This window comes from Dermochelys coriacea, chromosome 1 (genome assembly GCF_009764565.3).
Source record: "Dermochelys coriacea isolate rDerCor1 chromosome 1, rDerCor1.pri.v4, whole genome shotgun sequence".
Taxonomy (NCBI): domain Eukaryota; kingdom Metazoa; phylum Chordata; order Testudines; family Dermochelyidae; genus Dermochelys; species Dermochelys coriacea.
In genome coordinates, this window is record NC_050068.2 from 353170846 (window position 1) to 353184405 (window position 13560).

General features: G+C 52.0%; 1 protein-coding gene across 3 annotated transcripts in view; it reads left to right on the plus strand.

Moving 5' to 3' along the window:
- The window catches only part of MAPK8IP2 (mitogen-activated protein kinase 8 interacting protein 2), a 67086-nt gene that overhangs the window by 21513 nt on the left and 32013 nt on the right, over positions 1-13560 (plus strand). For all 3 annotated transcript variants that reach the window (XM_038413525.2, XM_038413537.2, XM_038413529.2), the window contains exon 3: positions 4431-4658. In XM_038413525.2, the coding sequence (XP_038269453.1) occupies positions 4431-4658 (228 nt within the window). The remainder of the gene's footprint in view (positions 1-4430; positions 4659-13560) is intronic.

The window sequence follows — 13560 nt, forward strand, 5'->3', positions numbered from 1 at the left end:
GGGCAGAAGCACCATTTCAGATCTAAACTGTGCCCCCCAAGGACAGCCAGGTGCTGGAGCGCTGCCCCCTAACCCCTGTGGCCCCTCCCAGGATAGTCCAGTGCTGGAGCACTGCCCCCTAACGCCTATGTGCCCCCCCCGGACGGCCTGGTTCTGGAGCGCTGCCCCCTAACCCCTGTGCCCCCCCCAGGACAGCTGGGTACTGGAGTGCTTGCCCCTAACCCCTGTGTGCCCCCCATGGTGGCGTGGTGCTGGAGCGCTACCCCCTAACCCCTGTGATGTTCTTGACGATCTGGGACCATATAGATCATTGTTGCGACCAAGGTCCTGCAGCACACCAAATATTGTACGAAGGTTGTCATGTGAGGTGTCTATGGGAAGGTTATGATTGGCTGGTTATAATTATGCTGTCTGTGTGTGTGTATCATTTTGTAGTTGAAGTTATGAATACTGGCTCTATACTGTCTGTATTTCAAACTTATGCCTAGCCTGCTGGATGGCCCATTAAGGACCATCAGCTATACAATTGACCCACTGAGAGAAGGCAGACGCGTTGCGATGCAGCCAGGTGTGCAGGGACCTGCCTATGGACAGAACTCTGAGGTTTTTCCAGGCCATGGGATGGGCAGCTTGTCTTTGGGACACACAAAGCAGAGACCACATGGCAAGAGACTTTAAAAAGCTGCTGCAGCTCCTCCATCTTGTCTTCAATCCTGCTTCATACCTCTGGAGGAAGTTTGCTACACTGAAGCTTTGGACCAAGGACTGAAAGACCCATCCCAGCAGTGGATGGACTCCAGAGACTTGATTTGAACCTGCAGTTTATTCTATCACTGCTACAAGCCTGAACCAAGAACTTTGCCATTACTAACAGGTTTCAGAGTAGCAGCCGTGTTAGTCTGTATTCGCAAAAAGAAAAGGAGTACTTGTGGCACCTTAGAGACTAACACATTTATTTGAGCATAAGCTTTCGTGAGCTACAGCTCACTTCATCGGATGCATTTGGTGGAAAATACAGTGAGAAGATTTATATACACACACAGAGAACATGAAACAATGGGTTTATCATACACACTGTAAGGAGAGTGATCACTTAAGATGAGCCATCACCAGCAGCAGGGGGGGGAAAGGAGGAAAACCTTTCATGGTGACAAGCAAGGTGGGCCATTTCCAGCAGTTAACAAGAACATCTGAGGAACAGTGGGAGGTGGAGTGGGGGGGGAGAAATAACATGGGGAAATAGTTTTACTTTGTGTAATGACTCATCCATTCCCAGTCTCTATTCAAGCCTAAGTTAATTGTATCCACTTTGCAAATTAATTCCAATTCAGCACTAAACTATCTAAACTACTACATGCCACAAGGGGCCACAACAATGGTTCCCGTAGCCCACCCAGCAATATTGTTAATCTATCGAACTGTACTCTTAGCTCAGCAGAAGAATCTGTCCTATCTCGGGGCCTCTCCTATTGCCCCTCCACCCCCACGAACATAATACAGTTCTGTGGTGACCTAGAATCCTATTTTCAACGTCTCCGACTCAAGGAATATTTCCAACACACCTCTGACCAACATGCTAACCCACAGAGACCTTCCTGCCAACACTACAAAAAGGATTCTGGGTGGACTCCTCCTGAAGGTCGAAACAGCAGACTGGACTTCTACATCGAGTGCTTCCGCCAATGTGCACGGGCTGAAATTGTGGAAAAGCAGATTCACTTGCCCCATAACCTCAGCCGTGCAGAACACAGTGCCATCCACAGCCTCAGAAACAACTCTGACATCATAATAAAAAAGGCTGACAAAGGAGGTGCTGTCGTCATCATGAATAGGTCGGAGTATGAACAAGAGGCTACTAGGCAGCTCTCCAACACCACTTTCTACAAGCCATTACCCTCTGATCCCACTGAGGGTTACCAAAAGAAACAACACCATTTGCTCAAGAAACTCCCTGAAAAAGCACAAGAACAAATGCGCACAGACACATCCCTAGAACCCCCAGCTGGGGTATTCTGTCTGCTACCCAAGATCCATAAACCTGGAAATCCTGGACGCCCCATCATCTCAGGCATTGGCACCCTGACAGCAGGATTGTCTGGCTATGTAGACTCCCTCCTCAGGCCCTTCGTTACCAGCACTCCCAGCTATCTTCGAGACACCACTGACTTCCTGAGGAAACTACAATCCATCGGTGATCTTCCTAAAAACACCATCCTAGCCACTATGGATGTAGAAGCCTCTACACCAACACTCCACACAAAGATGGACTACAAGCCGTCAGGAACAGTATCCCCGATAATGTCACAGCAAACCTGGTGACTGAACTTTGTGACTTTGTCCTCACCCATAACTATTTCACATTTGGGGACAATGTATACCTTCAAATCAGCGGCACTGCGATGGGTACCCGCATGGCCCCACAGTATGCCAACATTTTTATGGCTGACTTAGAACAACGCTTCCTCAGCTCTCGTCCCCTAATGCCCCTACTCTACTTGTGCTACATTGATGACATCATCATCATCTGGACCCATGGAAAAGAAGCTCTTGAGGAATTCCACCATGATTTCAACAATTTCCATCCCACCATCAACCTCAGCCTGGACCAGTCCACACAAGAGATCCACTTCCTGGACACTACGGTGCTCATACGCGATGGTCACATAAACACCACCCTATATCGGAAACCTACTGACCGCTATTCCTACCTACATGCCTCTAGCTTTTATCCAGATCATACCACTCGATCCATTGTCTACAGCCAAGCTCTACGATATAACCGCATTTCCTCCAACCCCTCAGACAGAGACAAACACCTACAAGATCTCTATCATGCATTCCTACAACTACAATACCCACCTGCTGAAGTGAAGAAACAGATTGACAGAGCCAGAAGAGTACCCAGAAGTCACCTACTACAGGACAGGCCCAACAAAGAAAATAACAGAACGCCACTAGCCATCACCTTCAGCCCCCAACTAAAACCTCTCCAACGCATCATCAAGGATCTACAACCTATCCTGAAGGACGACCCATCACTCTCACCGATCTTGGGAGACAGGCCAGTCCTTGCTTACAGACAGCCCCCCAACCTGAAGCAAATACTCACCAGCAACCACACACCACACAACAGAACCACTAACCCAGGAACCTATCCTTGCAACAAAGCCCGTTGCCAACTCTGTCCACATATCTATTCAGGGACCCCATCATAGGGCCTAATCGCATCAGCCACACTATCAGAGGCTCGTTCACCTGCGCATCTACCAATGTGATATATGCCATCATGTGCCAGCAATTCCCCTCTGCCATGTACATTGGCCAAACTGGACAGTCTCTACGTAAAAGAATGAATGGACACAAATCAGACGTCAAGAATTATAACATTCAAAAACCAGTTGGAGAACACTTCAATCTCTCTGGTCACTCGATCACAGACCTAAGAGTGGCTATCCTTCAACAAAAAAGCTTCAAAAACAGACTCCAACGAGAGACTGCTGAATTGGAATTAATTTGCAAACTGGATACAATTAACTTAGGCTTGAATAGAGACTTGGAGTGGATGAGTCATTACACAAAGTAAAACTATTTCCCCATGTTATTTCTCCCCCCCACCCTACCCCCCACTGTTCCTCAGATGTTCTTGTTAACTGCTGGAAATGGCCCACCTTGCTTGTCACCATGAAAGGTTTTCCTCCTCCCCCCCCCCCGCGCTGCTGGTGATGGCTCATCTTAAGTGATCACTCTCCTTACAGTGTGTATGATAAACCCATTGTTTCATGTTCTCTGTGTGTGTGTATAAATCTCCTCACTGTATTTTCCACCAAATGCATCCGATGAAGTGAGCTGTAGCTCACGAAAGCTTATGCTCTAATAAATGTGTTAGTCTCTAAGGTGCCACAAGTACTCCTTTTCTTTTTGCCATTACTGTATGTAATTGATTCCGTTTCACCAATTGTAGCTCTCATCTATATCTTTTTCCTCTTATGAATAAAGATTTTAGATTCTAAAGGATTGGCAACAGCGTGATTTGTGGGTAAGATCTGATTTGTATATTGACCTGGCTCTAGGGCTTGATCCTTTGGGATCGAGAGAACCTTTTTTCTTTTACTGGGGTATTGGTTTTCATAACCATTTGTCCCTATAACAAGTGGCACTGGTGGTGATACTGGGAAACTGGAGTGTCTAAGGGAATTGCTTGTGTGACTTGTGGTTAGCCAGTGGGTGAGACCAGAGTCTGCTCTGTTTGGCTGGTTGGGTTTGCCTCAGAGGTGGAAAACCCCCAGCCTTGGGCTGTAACTGCCCTTCTTTGAGCAATTTATCCTGAACTGGCACTCTCAGTTGGGTCCCGCCAGAACCAGCATTGTTACACCCCTCCAGGACAGCCTGGTGTTGGAGCGCTGCCCCCTAACACCCGTGTGCCCCCCCAGGATGGCCTGGTGCTGGAGCGTTGTGAGCAGCCCCACCCCATCTGCACCTTCTCGGAGGATTTCCAGGAGTTTGAGATGATCGATGACAATGAGGATGAGGAGGAGCTGGACGGGACCGGGCTGGATGTGACACCCTCACCTTCGGCCTCCCCCATCCCCTCGCCTGGCACCGAGGAGACGCAGAAGCCCCGGCCCAGCACCCTGAGCCTGAGCGTGCCGGGGTCCCAGGTGAGGGGCCTGCAGCTCCACTGAGAAGGGGGCTGGGTAGGGTCACTGCATGCGGTGCTGAAGGGGCTTGGGGGGGGGGTCTCTACATGAGGCATTGAGAAGTCGTGGGGGGTCTCTGCATGCAGTGTTGAAGGGGGTTGGGGGGGTCGCTGCATGCAGCATTGAAAGGGTTTGGGGGGTCTCTGTGTGTGGTGCTGAGGAGGTTTTGGGGGGTCTCTGCATATGGCACTGAGTGTGTTTGGGGGCTCTCTGTGTGTGGTGCCGAGGGGGTTTTGGGGGGTCACTGCATATGGCACTGAGGGTGTTTGGGGGCTCTCTGTGTGTGGTGCCGAGGGGGTTTGGGAGGGTCTCTGCATATGGCATTGAGGGTGTTTGGGGGGTTCTCTGTGTGTGGTGCTGAGGGGGTTGAGGGAGGTCTCTGTATGTGGCGCTGAGCTTGGCTGGCTGATTTTCCCATATCTAGGTCTCAGGCACTGAAGGTGTTGGGGTCTCTGCTCCTGCACTGGGCAGGGCATGTGGGGCCCACACGCAGCACTGTGATCGTAGGCCGTTTGTGTGTGTGGTGCTAAGTGGCGTTGTCAGTTGTGTGAAGTGCTGAGGAGCCCTTGCGTATCTGAAGTTACAGATGGATGAAGCCCACTAGGTCCTGGCCCATCCCTCTCCCAGGGGCTAGGGCAGGGCTGTCCCTAGGGTGCAGTGATGAGTGCTCCACCCCTACTAGCTTTAGTTTGTAAGGTTCCTCTCCCCTCCCCTTCCCCCTGTCCAGGGGTGCCAGTTTTGGTTGGATGAATTCCTGGAGGTTTCATTCCCTGATAGAATCTTTAATTAAAGTTTAATTGTTAATTTCTGGAGACTACAGGACAATCCTGGAGGGTTGGCAACCCTACTCCCATCCCATCCCATGCTGCAGGGAGATAGTTCCCTAGCTCAGGACCCAAGCTGGGCCCATCTCCCTGCGCATGGCATGAGGGCAGCCCAGGTCCGGAGGCTTTCCAGAATCTGAGCATTCATCACAAGAACAGAATTGGGTCTCTGGCCTCTGTGGCTGCAGAGAAGCTGTGAAATGTGAGTGGCGCAGAGGTGATGGGGGACATCTGCACCTGTGCAGCGCCTGAGCGGGCCGCACTGAGCAGAGGGAAATGCCTGTGATCGGCATGAGCTTGGCTCAGAGGCCAGGGCAGGCCGTCTCAGTACTTGCAGTGCCGATCTCACTGCTGATCAAAGCAGGCAAGGAAGGAGAGGCGCCCTGCCAAGCAGCTGTGAGGCATGTCTTGTTTTGGTGCTGTGGGTGGGTGACCCTCAGAAGACATCAGCACCTTTTATTCCTCACTTCGACCCATGGGCATCTGAGCCACACCCAGGGGAGCCCGTCACCGAGGGCATGGCTGGCTGTCCAGGCTTCCCAGCCAGCCAGCTCCACCCCCGGAGCAGCCAGGGCCAGGCCGGGGCCTGGCAGCCTCCTCCCTGGCTCTCCTAGACGCAGGCAGACGCTGCTACACCAGACACTGGGTGATGTAGGGGAAGAAAGGTAAGCAGCAGGATACGGACCCTGGACTTCAGGAAAGCAGACTTTGACTCCCTCAGGGAACAGATGGCCAGGATCCCCTGGGGGACTAACATGAAAGGGAAGGGAGTCCAGGAGAGCTGGCTGTATTTCAAGGAATCCCTGTTGAGGTTACAGGGACAAACCATCCCGATGAGTCGAAAGAATAGTAAATATGGCAGGCGACCAGCTTGGCTTAATGGTGAAATCCTAGCGGATCTTAAACATAAAAAAGAAGCTTACAAGAAGTGGAAGGTTGGACATATGACCAGGGAAGAGTATAAAAATATTGCTCGGGCATGTAGGAAAGATATCAGGAGGGCCAAATCGCACCTGGAGCTGCAGCTAGCAAGAGATGTCAAGAGTAACAAGAAGGGTTTCTTCAGGTATGTTGGCAACAAGAAGAAAGCCAAGGAAAGTGTGGGCCCCTTACTGAATGAGGGAGGCAAGCTAGTGACAGAGGATGTGGAAAAAGCTAATGTACTCAATGCTTTTTTTGCCTCTGTTTTCACTAACAAGGTCAGCTCCCAGACTGCTGTGCAGGGCAACACAAAACGGGGAAGAGATGGCCAGCCCTCTGTAGAGATAGAGGTGGTTAGGGACTATTTAGAAAAGCTGGACGTGCACAAGTCCATGGGGCCGGACGAATTGCATCCGAGAGTGCTGAAGGAATTGGCGGCTGTGATTGCAGAGCCCTTGGCCATTATCTTTGAAAACTCGTGGCGAACGGGGGAAGTCCCGGATGACTGGAAAAAGGCTAATGTAGTGCCCATCTTTAAAAAAGGGAAGAAGGAGGATCCTGGGAACTACAGGCCGGTCAGCCTCACCTCAGTCCCTGGAAAAATCATGGAGCAGGTCCTCAAAGAATCAATCCTGAAGCACTTAGAGGAGAGGAAAGTGATCAGGAACAGTCAGCATGGATTCACCAAGGGAAGGTCATGCCTGACTAATCTAATCGCCTTTTATGATGAGATTACTGGTTCTGTGGATGAAGGGAAAGCAGTGGATGTATTGTTTCTTGACTTTAGCAAAGCTTTTGACACGGTCTCCCACAGCATTCTTGTCAGCAAGTTAAGGAAGTATGGGCTGGATGAATGCACTATAAGGTGGGTAGAAAGCTGGCTAGATTGTCGGGCTCAACGGGTAGTGATCAATGGCTCCATGTCTAGTTGGCAGCCGGTGTCAAGTGGAGTGCCCCAGGGGTCGGTCCTGGGGCCCGTTTTGTTCAATATCTTCATAAATGATCTGGAGGATGGTGTGGATTGCACTCTCAGCAAATTTGCGGATGATACTAAACTGGGAGGAGTGGTAGATACGCTGGAGGGGAGGGATAGGATACAGAAGGACCTAGACAAATTGGAGGATTGGGCCAAAAGAAATCTAATGAGGTTCAATAAGGATAAGTGCAGGGTCCTGCACTTAGGATGGAAGAATCCAATGCACCGCTACAGACTAGGGACCGAATGGCTCGGCAGCAGTTCTGCGGAAAAGGACCTAGGGGTGACAGTGGACGAGAAGCTGGATATGAGTCAGCAGTGTGCCCTTGTTGCCAAGAAGGCCAATGGCATTTTGGGATGTATAAGTAGGGGCATAGCGAGCAGATCAAGGGACGTGATCGTTCCCCTCTATTCGACACTGGTGAGGCCTCATCTGGAGTACTGTGTCCAGTTTTGGGCCCCACACTACAGGAAGGATGTGGATAAATTGGAAAGAGTACAACGAAGGGCAACAAAAATGATTAGGGGTCTAGAGCACATGACTTATGAGGAGAGGCTGAGGGAGCTGGGATTGTTTAGTCTGCAGAAGAGAAGAATGAGGGGGGATTTGATAGCTGCTTTCAACTACCTGAAAGGGGGTTTCAAAGAGGATGGCTCTAGACTGTTCTCAATGGTAGCAGATGACAGAACGAGGAGTAATGGTCTCAAGTTGCAATGGGGGAGGTTTAGATTGGATATTAGGAAAAACTTTTTCACTAAGAGGGTGGTGAAACACTGGAATGCGTTACCTAGGGAGGTGGTAGAATCTCCTTCCTTAGAGGTTTTTAAGGTCAGGCTTGACAAAGCCCTGGCTGGGATGATTTAACTGGGACTTGGTCCTGCTTTGAGCAGGGGGTTGGACTAGATGACCTTCTGGGGTCCCTTCCAACCCTGATATTCTATGATTCTATGATTCTATGTTGTCAGGCTTTCCACTGCAGCCAGGAGGACTAGAAACAGCGTGTTTCATGGGATCGGAGATTATGATGCCATCACGTGGCCCAATGTACGTTCCTGCTATGCCCAGGCCTGCATGCAGCTTCCTATAGGTGCATCCAAACCCCACTGCGGGAGAGTGGGGAGGACTGGCTGACCTAGGGGTCAAACACCCGTGACCTAGAGACGCGGGTTGGTAGGTCCGACAACATGGACCTAGAGCATCTTCTCAAATGAGTGACAGAGAACCCACAGCAGCAACGACTCCTGCGCAAATGGCTGCCTGGCAGCAACGGCTGCTCTGGGACCTAGGGGCACAACAGCGGCAATGGCTGGTCGAGCAGCTGGTAGCTCTGATGCAGCCAAAGTGCCTCCCCAGGGCTTCCCCTCCTGGGGCTGTAGGCCCTGGCTCAGTGGTCCAGCCCGTGCCAGTGAAACTCACAAAGATCGGTCCTGAGGATGACCCGGAGGCCTTCCTGATAACCTGTGAACGAGTGGCCACGGAAGCCTCATGCCCACCGGGCCACCCTGTTGGCACTGTACCTGACGGGACCAGTGCAGGTACGGTGCAGGTGACGGGACCAGTACAGGTGAAAGCGGCCCTAGTTGACTACCTCGGCTTCACAGAGGAGACTTTCTGGCAGAGGTTCCCTGGGGAGAAATGCCCCCAGGGCCAGGCCCCACGTGGTCACCCAGAAGTTAAGAGGCCTGGGTTTTAAGTGCCAGTTGCCGGAGACTCAAACTGGAGTGGAGGTGGTCGAGCTCAGTGTGGAGCAGCTCACCCCCATACTTCTGGCTGAGGGCAGGGGTGAGTCCCTAGCCAATGCGGCCTGGCTGATGGAAAATTATTTAGCTGCAGAGATGGCTCTAACTGCTTCATATGAGCAACTGCCTGAGGCCCAGGGCACCTCAGCTGAAGGGAGAGCCCAACCCGGGAGCCAGCAATCAGACAGGGTGGTCTTGCAAGCACCAACCTCTAAGATGCCCAGGAGGCTGTCAAGCCCTGGACTGGGCCCTGGCAGCAAACCCCAGCATCTCAGACCCCAGTCTGGACAAAGGCTCTTGGAACTGCTATGGAGGAGGAGTAGACAAGGCACATAGGGAAGGGCTATCTCAAATAGCAGGCCCAGGGCCAGCGGCCACTCGGCCAGCAGCAGGGACTTGCTTTTCATGTGGGCCCCCAGGTCACTGCTACCATGAGTGCCCCTATAAGGAGTGTGGCTATGAACAGGGACCATAAACGAACTTCAGCTGAAGTAACGGTTCCTATGCAGATAAATGGAACTGAGGTCACAGGCCTAGTGGATTCTGGGTGTGGCCAGGCCTAGTCTGGGAGGATTTGGTCCCAAACCCTGAAGCCCCCATGGAGACTGTCTTCCTCCAGTGTATCCATGGAGAAGTGTGCCATTGGCTGTAGGGGAAAACACAAAGTGCCTTGTAATGGGGCTGGCCTCAACAGTATACTACCCCGTTATCTTGGGAGTATTTCTCAGAGGTATTGAGGGAATTTAAACCACCCCAGAGACCCTGGAGGGAGCAGCTGAGGAGACCTGGGGAGATGGGAGCCCAAAATCTGTGACATTGGCAGGTGTAGGTGAGGATCCTGGAGAGGTAGGATCCAGCCAGAGGGAAGCTTCTCCAGAAGGCCCCTTTAACAATGAAGCCATAGTGGCCCCCCTACAGAAGAGACATCCTAACCAGAGAGACAGACTTCATAAAGGACCAGAGGGAGGATGAAACTTTGTGCCAGACTATGATTAACGGGGAAATCATAGACTCACAATGAGCAGAGCAGTACCATGGTTTGAGCTCCTGCACCAGTTGGAGAAAGACCAACTGATTGAGGAAGTTTGGTGGCAACTCCTCAATTCCATGGCCTCGGGCATGAAGCCATGCAACGGGCTCATGCTATCCCCTCTGTGGGTCACCTCGGTCCTGAGAAGACCCTGGCCAGGATTTTGGATCACTTCTTTTGGCCCAGAATTCACCAAGACTCTGCCCCAAATGCCAATTCATAGCACCTAAAGGGGGATAGAAGCCGCTTTGGTCACACTCCTCATAGTCAACGTTCCATTTGAAGGGATCGGGATGGATCTTGTTGGATCCTTGGAAAATAGTGCTGCTGGGTACAAACAGATCTTAGTGATAGATGATTAGGCTGCCCACTAGCTTGAGGCAATTCACTTCACACACCAATGCAAAGACTATTGCTGTAGGTTTGCCAGAGCTGGGGTACCTGAAGAGATCCTCACTGATCAAGGCACCTCGGCTGCTGAAACAGGTATGTGATCTTCTAAAAACAAAGACTCTATGAATATCGTTCACAAATGGATGGTCTGGCTATATGACCCTGAAAAGAAGGTTTGTTGCTGAGGATCTCCATCATTGGGATCAGCTGATCCCGTTCCTGTTATTTGCTGTTTGAGAAATCCCCCAATCATCTACTGGATTCTCCCGCTATGGGAGACAAACCTTTGCCACGCCATTTGGCCTCTCAATTTCAGACTATTCCCTTTGGCCTCCTTGCAATGTTCCAACGGCTCATGGATCAAGTTCTTTAACCCCATGGCTTACAAGCAACAGCCTAATTAGACGACATGGTCATCTACAGCCAAGAGTGGGAAGAAAATCCAGTACAAGTTGCTGCTGTACTTTGGTCCTTATGTGGGGCTGGGCTACTGGCAAAGTGCAAATGTGGGGAAAAAGAGACCACCTACCTGGGATATATTCTGGGGAAGGGCCAAGTCCAACCCCTCGTTGGCAAAGTCCAGACCCTCACAATGTGCCCATGCTCAGCCACAAAGATGAAAGTCCAAAGATTTTGGGGGCCTGTAGGCTACTGCGGCTGATTTGTGCCAAGGTTTTCGATGCTAGCAGCTTCCCTCATGGACCCAGTTAAGGACAGTAGCCCAGGAAGGTGCGCTGGTCCAAGGCCTGTGAAAAGGCCTTTCAGCAGTTGAAAAAACACCTGTGTAAAGAGTCTGACCTGGCCAGTCCTGACTTCTCCAAAGAGCTTGTTTTACAAACCGGCACAGGTGCAGAATTGTCCCAGGAAGCAGAGAGGAACACCCAGTGCTCTATTGGAGCTGCAGACTGGGCCCTGGGGAATGGCGCAATCCATAGTAGAGAAGGACGGTCTCGCTGTGAAACGGGCTATGGACTTGCGCCGATAGTACCATTTGTGAAATCCATTCACCAACCATGCCCCCTTGAGATGATGAAATGCCATGAAGGACACCCCACGCCCCCGGGCTGTGCGCTGATACCTGTCCCTCCAGCCGTATACCTTCCCAGTTCAGCATGGAGCGGGGAAAGCCCACCAAAAGGCTAATCTGGTTTTCCAGAGAGGCAGGGTGAACCATCCGCTGTGCCTGGTTCCCTGGGTGCCATCATGAGGGGGAGGGGGTGTGATGGGGCACACAAACCCCACCTTGGACAACAAGGGTTTTGGAGCTGCCCTGAGCTCAGCCAGCCCCGCCACACCACACCCACAAGGCTGGAGGAGGAGGTAAAAGGGGAGTAGAACAGCTCACTTATGGGCAGCCCAGAGAGGAGACCAGCCCCTCAGCCCTGAGGAAAGGACCGAGGGAAGGCAGGAGCTTCCCCAACAAGCACTGCCTGAAGGCCCCGCCCTGAGGGACGGGAGGGCCCAGTCGTGATACGCCCTGCGAGGGAGGCGTCCCCTTCTGTCGCACTAACTCAGTTTGTTGGTGTTAATTCCCCAGGCTTTTGTTCCCAGAGGGCCCCAGAGGGGGAGAGGCTTGGAAGGGAGCCGGCCGGAGGGCCAAGCCACAGGATGAGGCAGGCCACTACAGAAGTGGAGCAGCCGGTGGCCACAGGGCGAAGGGGAGAGAGCTGCCACGCCACACCTGGCCATGAGGAGGCGCCAGCAGTGGGCCAACCCCTTCCGAATGGGGCTTGAGAGTATCAAACATTTCTTTCCACCATCGATTGAAGCCCTGCCACATCTGGATCCACCCCCTGTCAGGGAGCAACGGGCCCCAGCCCTTCCCTTTGGGGAGATTTCTGACCAGATCCCCTGTCAGCTGCTGACAGAGTTGTTGAGATTCCATATAAAGTATTCTTTCCCTAATTCTATCCCGGTATTCTGAGCTGCACTCCAGGTATCACCCTGATCATTTATTTACTAATTTCCTGCTCAAGTAATCCTGGAGGTCTCCCACCTCTTGTGTGTATTTGCAGACTGGGGTCGTGTCCCCTCCTTGGACATCACGCAGCCAGGCAGACGGAGCGGTTTGCTTCTCTTCAGTGCCCATTTCTGTTTCTCGTCTCTAGCATTCTGGAGAGGACGCGCCCAGAGTTAAACCCGGTGTTCCCAGGGCTGGGGAGAGAGGGACTCTCCTTTCTCTGCTCCCCTGAATAAGGCGGCTTCTGGGAATATAGGATCCTGGGGTGTCTCTGCTGAGGATTCTGGGGTGTCTCCCCCTTCTCCGGGACATGATTCCTCGGGACATGCAGCATAGAATCACATTGGCTTTATCTGCAGCCATATTCCCTCCCAAACTCCTGTCTGGTTCACTGCCCCTGGGTCCCTCTCAGCCACGTGCTCTCCATGTTATTTTCCCCCATCACAGACTTGGGCTCCAGCGATCTGTCCCCAGCTGGATTAGCTGGATTTGCCCAATCTCTTGTTGTTTCCTGCCCACATCTCTAATCCCTCTCAGCCCCAGGATTAGGGCTTTATCCCCTCTTGCACTCACAGCTCCTCTCAGAGCCTAATCTGCAAATGTCATTAAACCCTCCTGGGCTGGATAATCAATGGGGCCAGGGCTGAGCCGGAAGCTCCCCCAGATCCCTGTCTGCTGCTTCCAGGACAATTTGTTTACAACCTTTCAGCAAATTTTTGGTGACTGTGCCCCAGCCAAGCCTCCCAGGAGATGCTGTATCCAATGTCCCTAATGGCGTCTAGGGCCCGCCGTGTGTGATTTACCTGGCAGATGCTGACACAGCTGTGGCCTGCAGGTGAATACTAATAGACTCACATGGATTGTCTGGCGAAGCAGATTCTGGCAACTCCCAGCACTGCTACCTACACCCTCAGTGACCTTTTCTTGTAAGGGCCCAAACTGCCCCTTGACTCCCTTTGCTTAGTACCCCACACAGCTTGTACCGCTCTCCTGGGGAGCGAGGTAGGGACAGTCGTGGC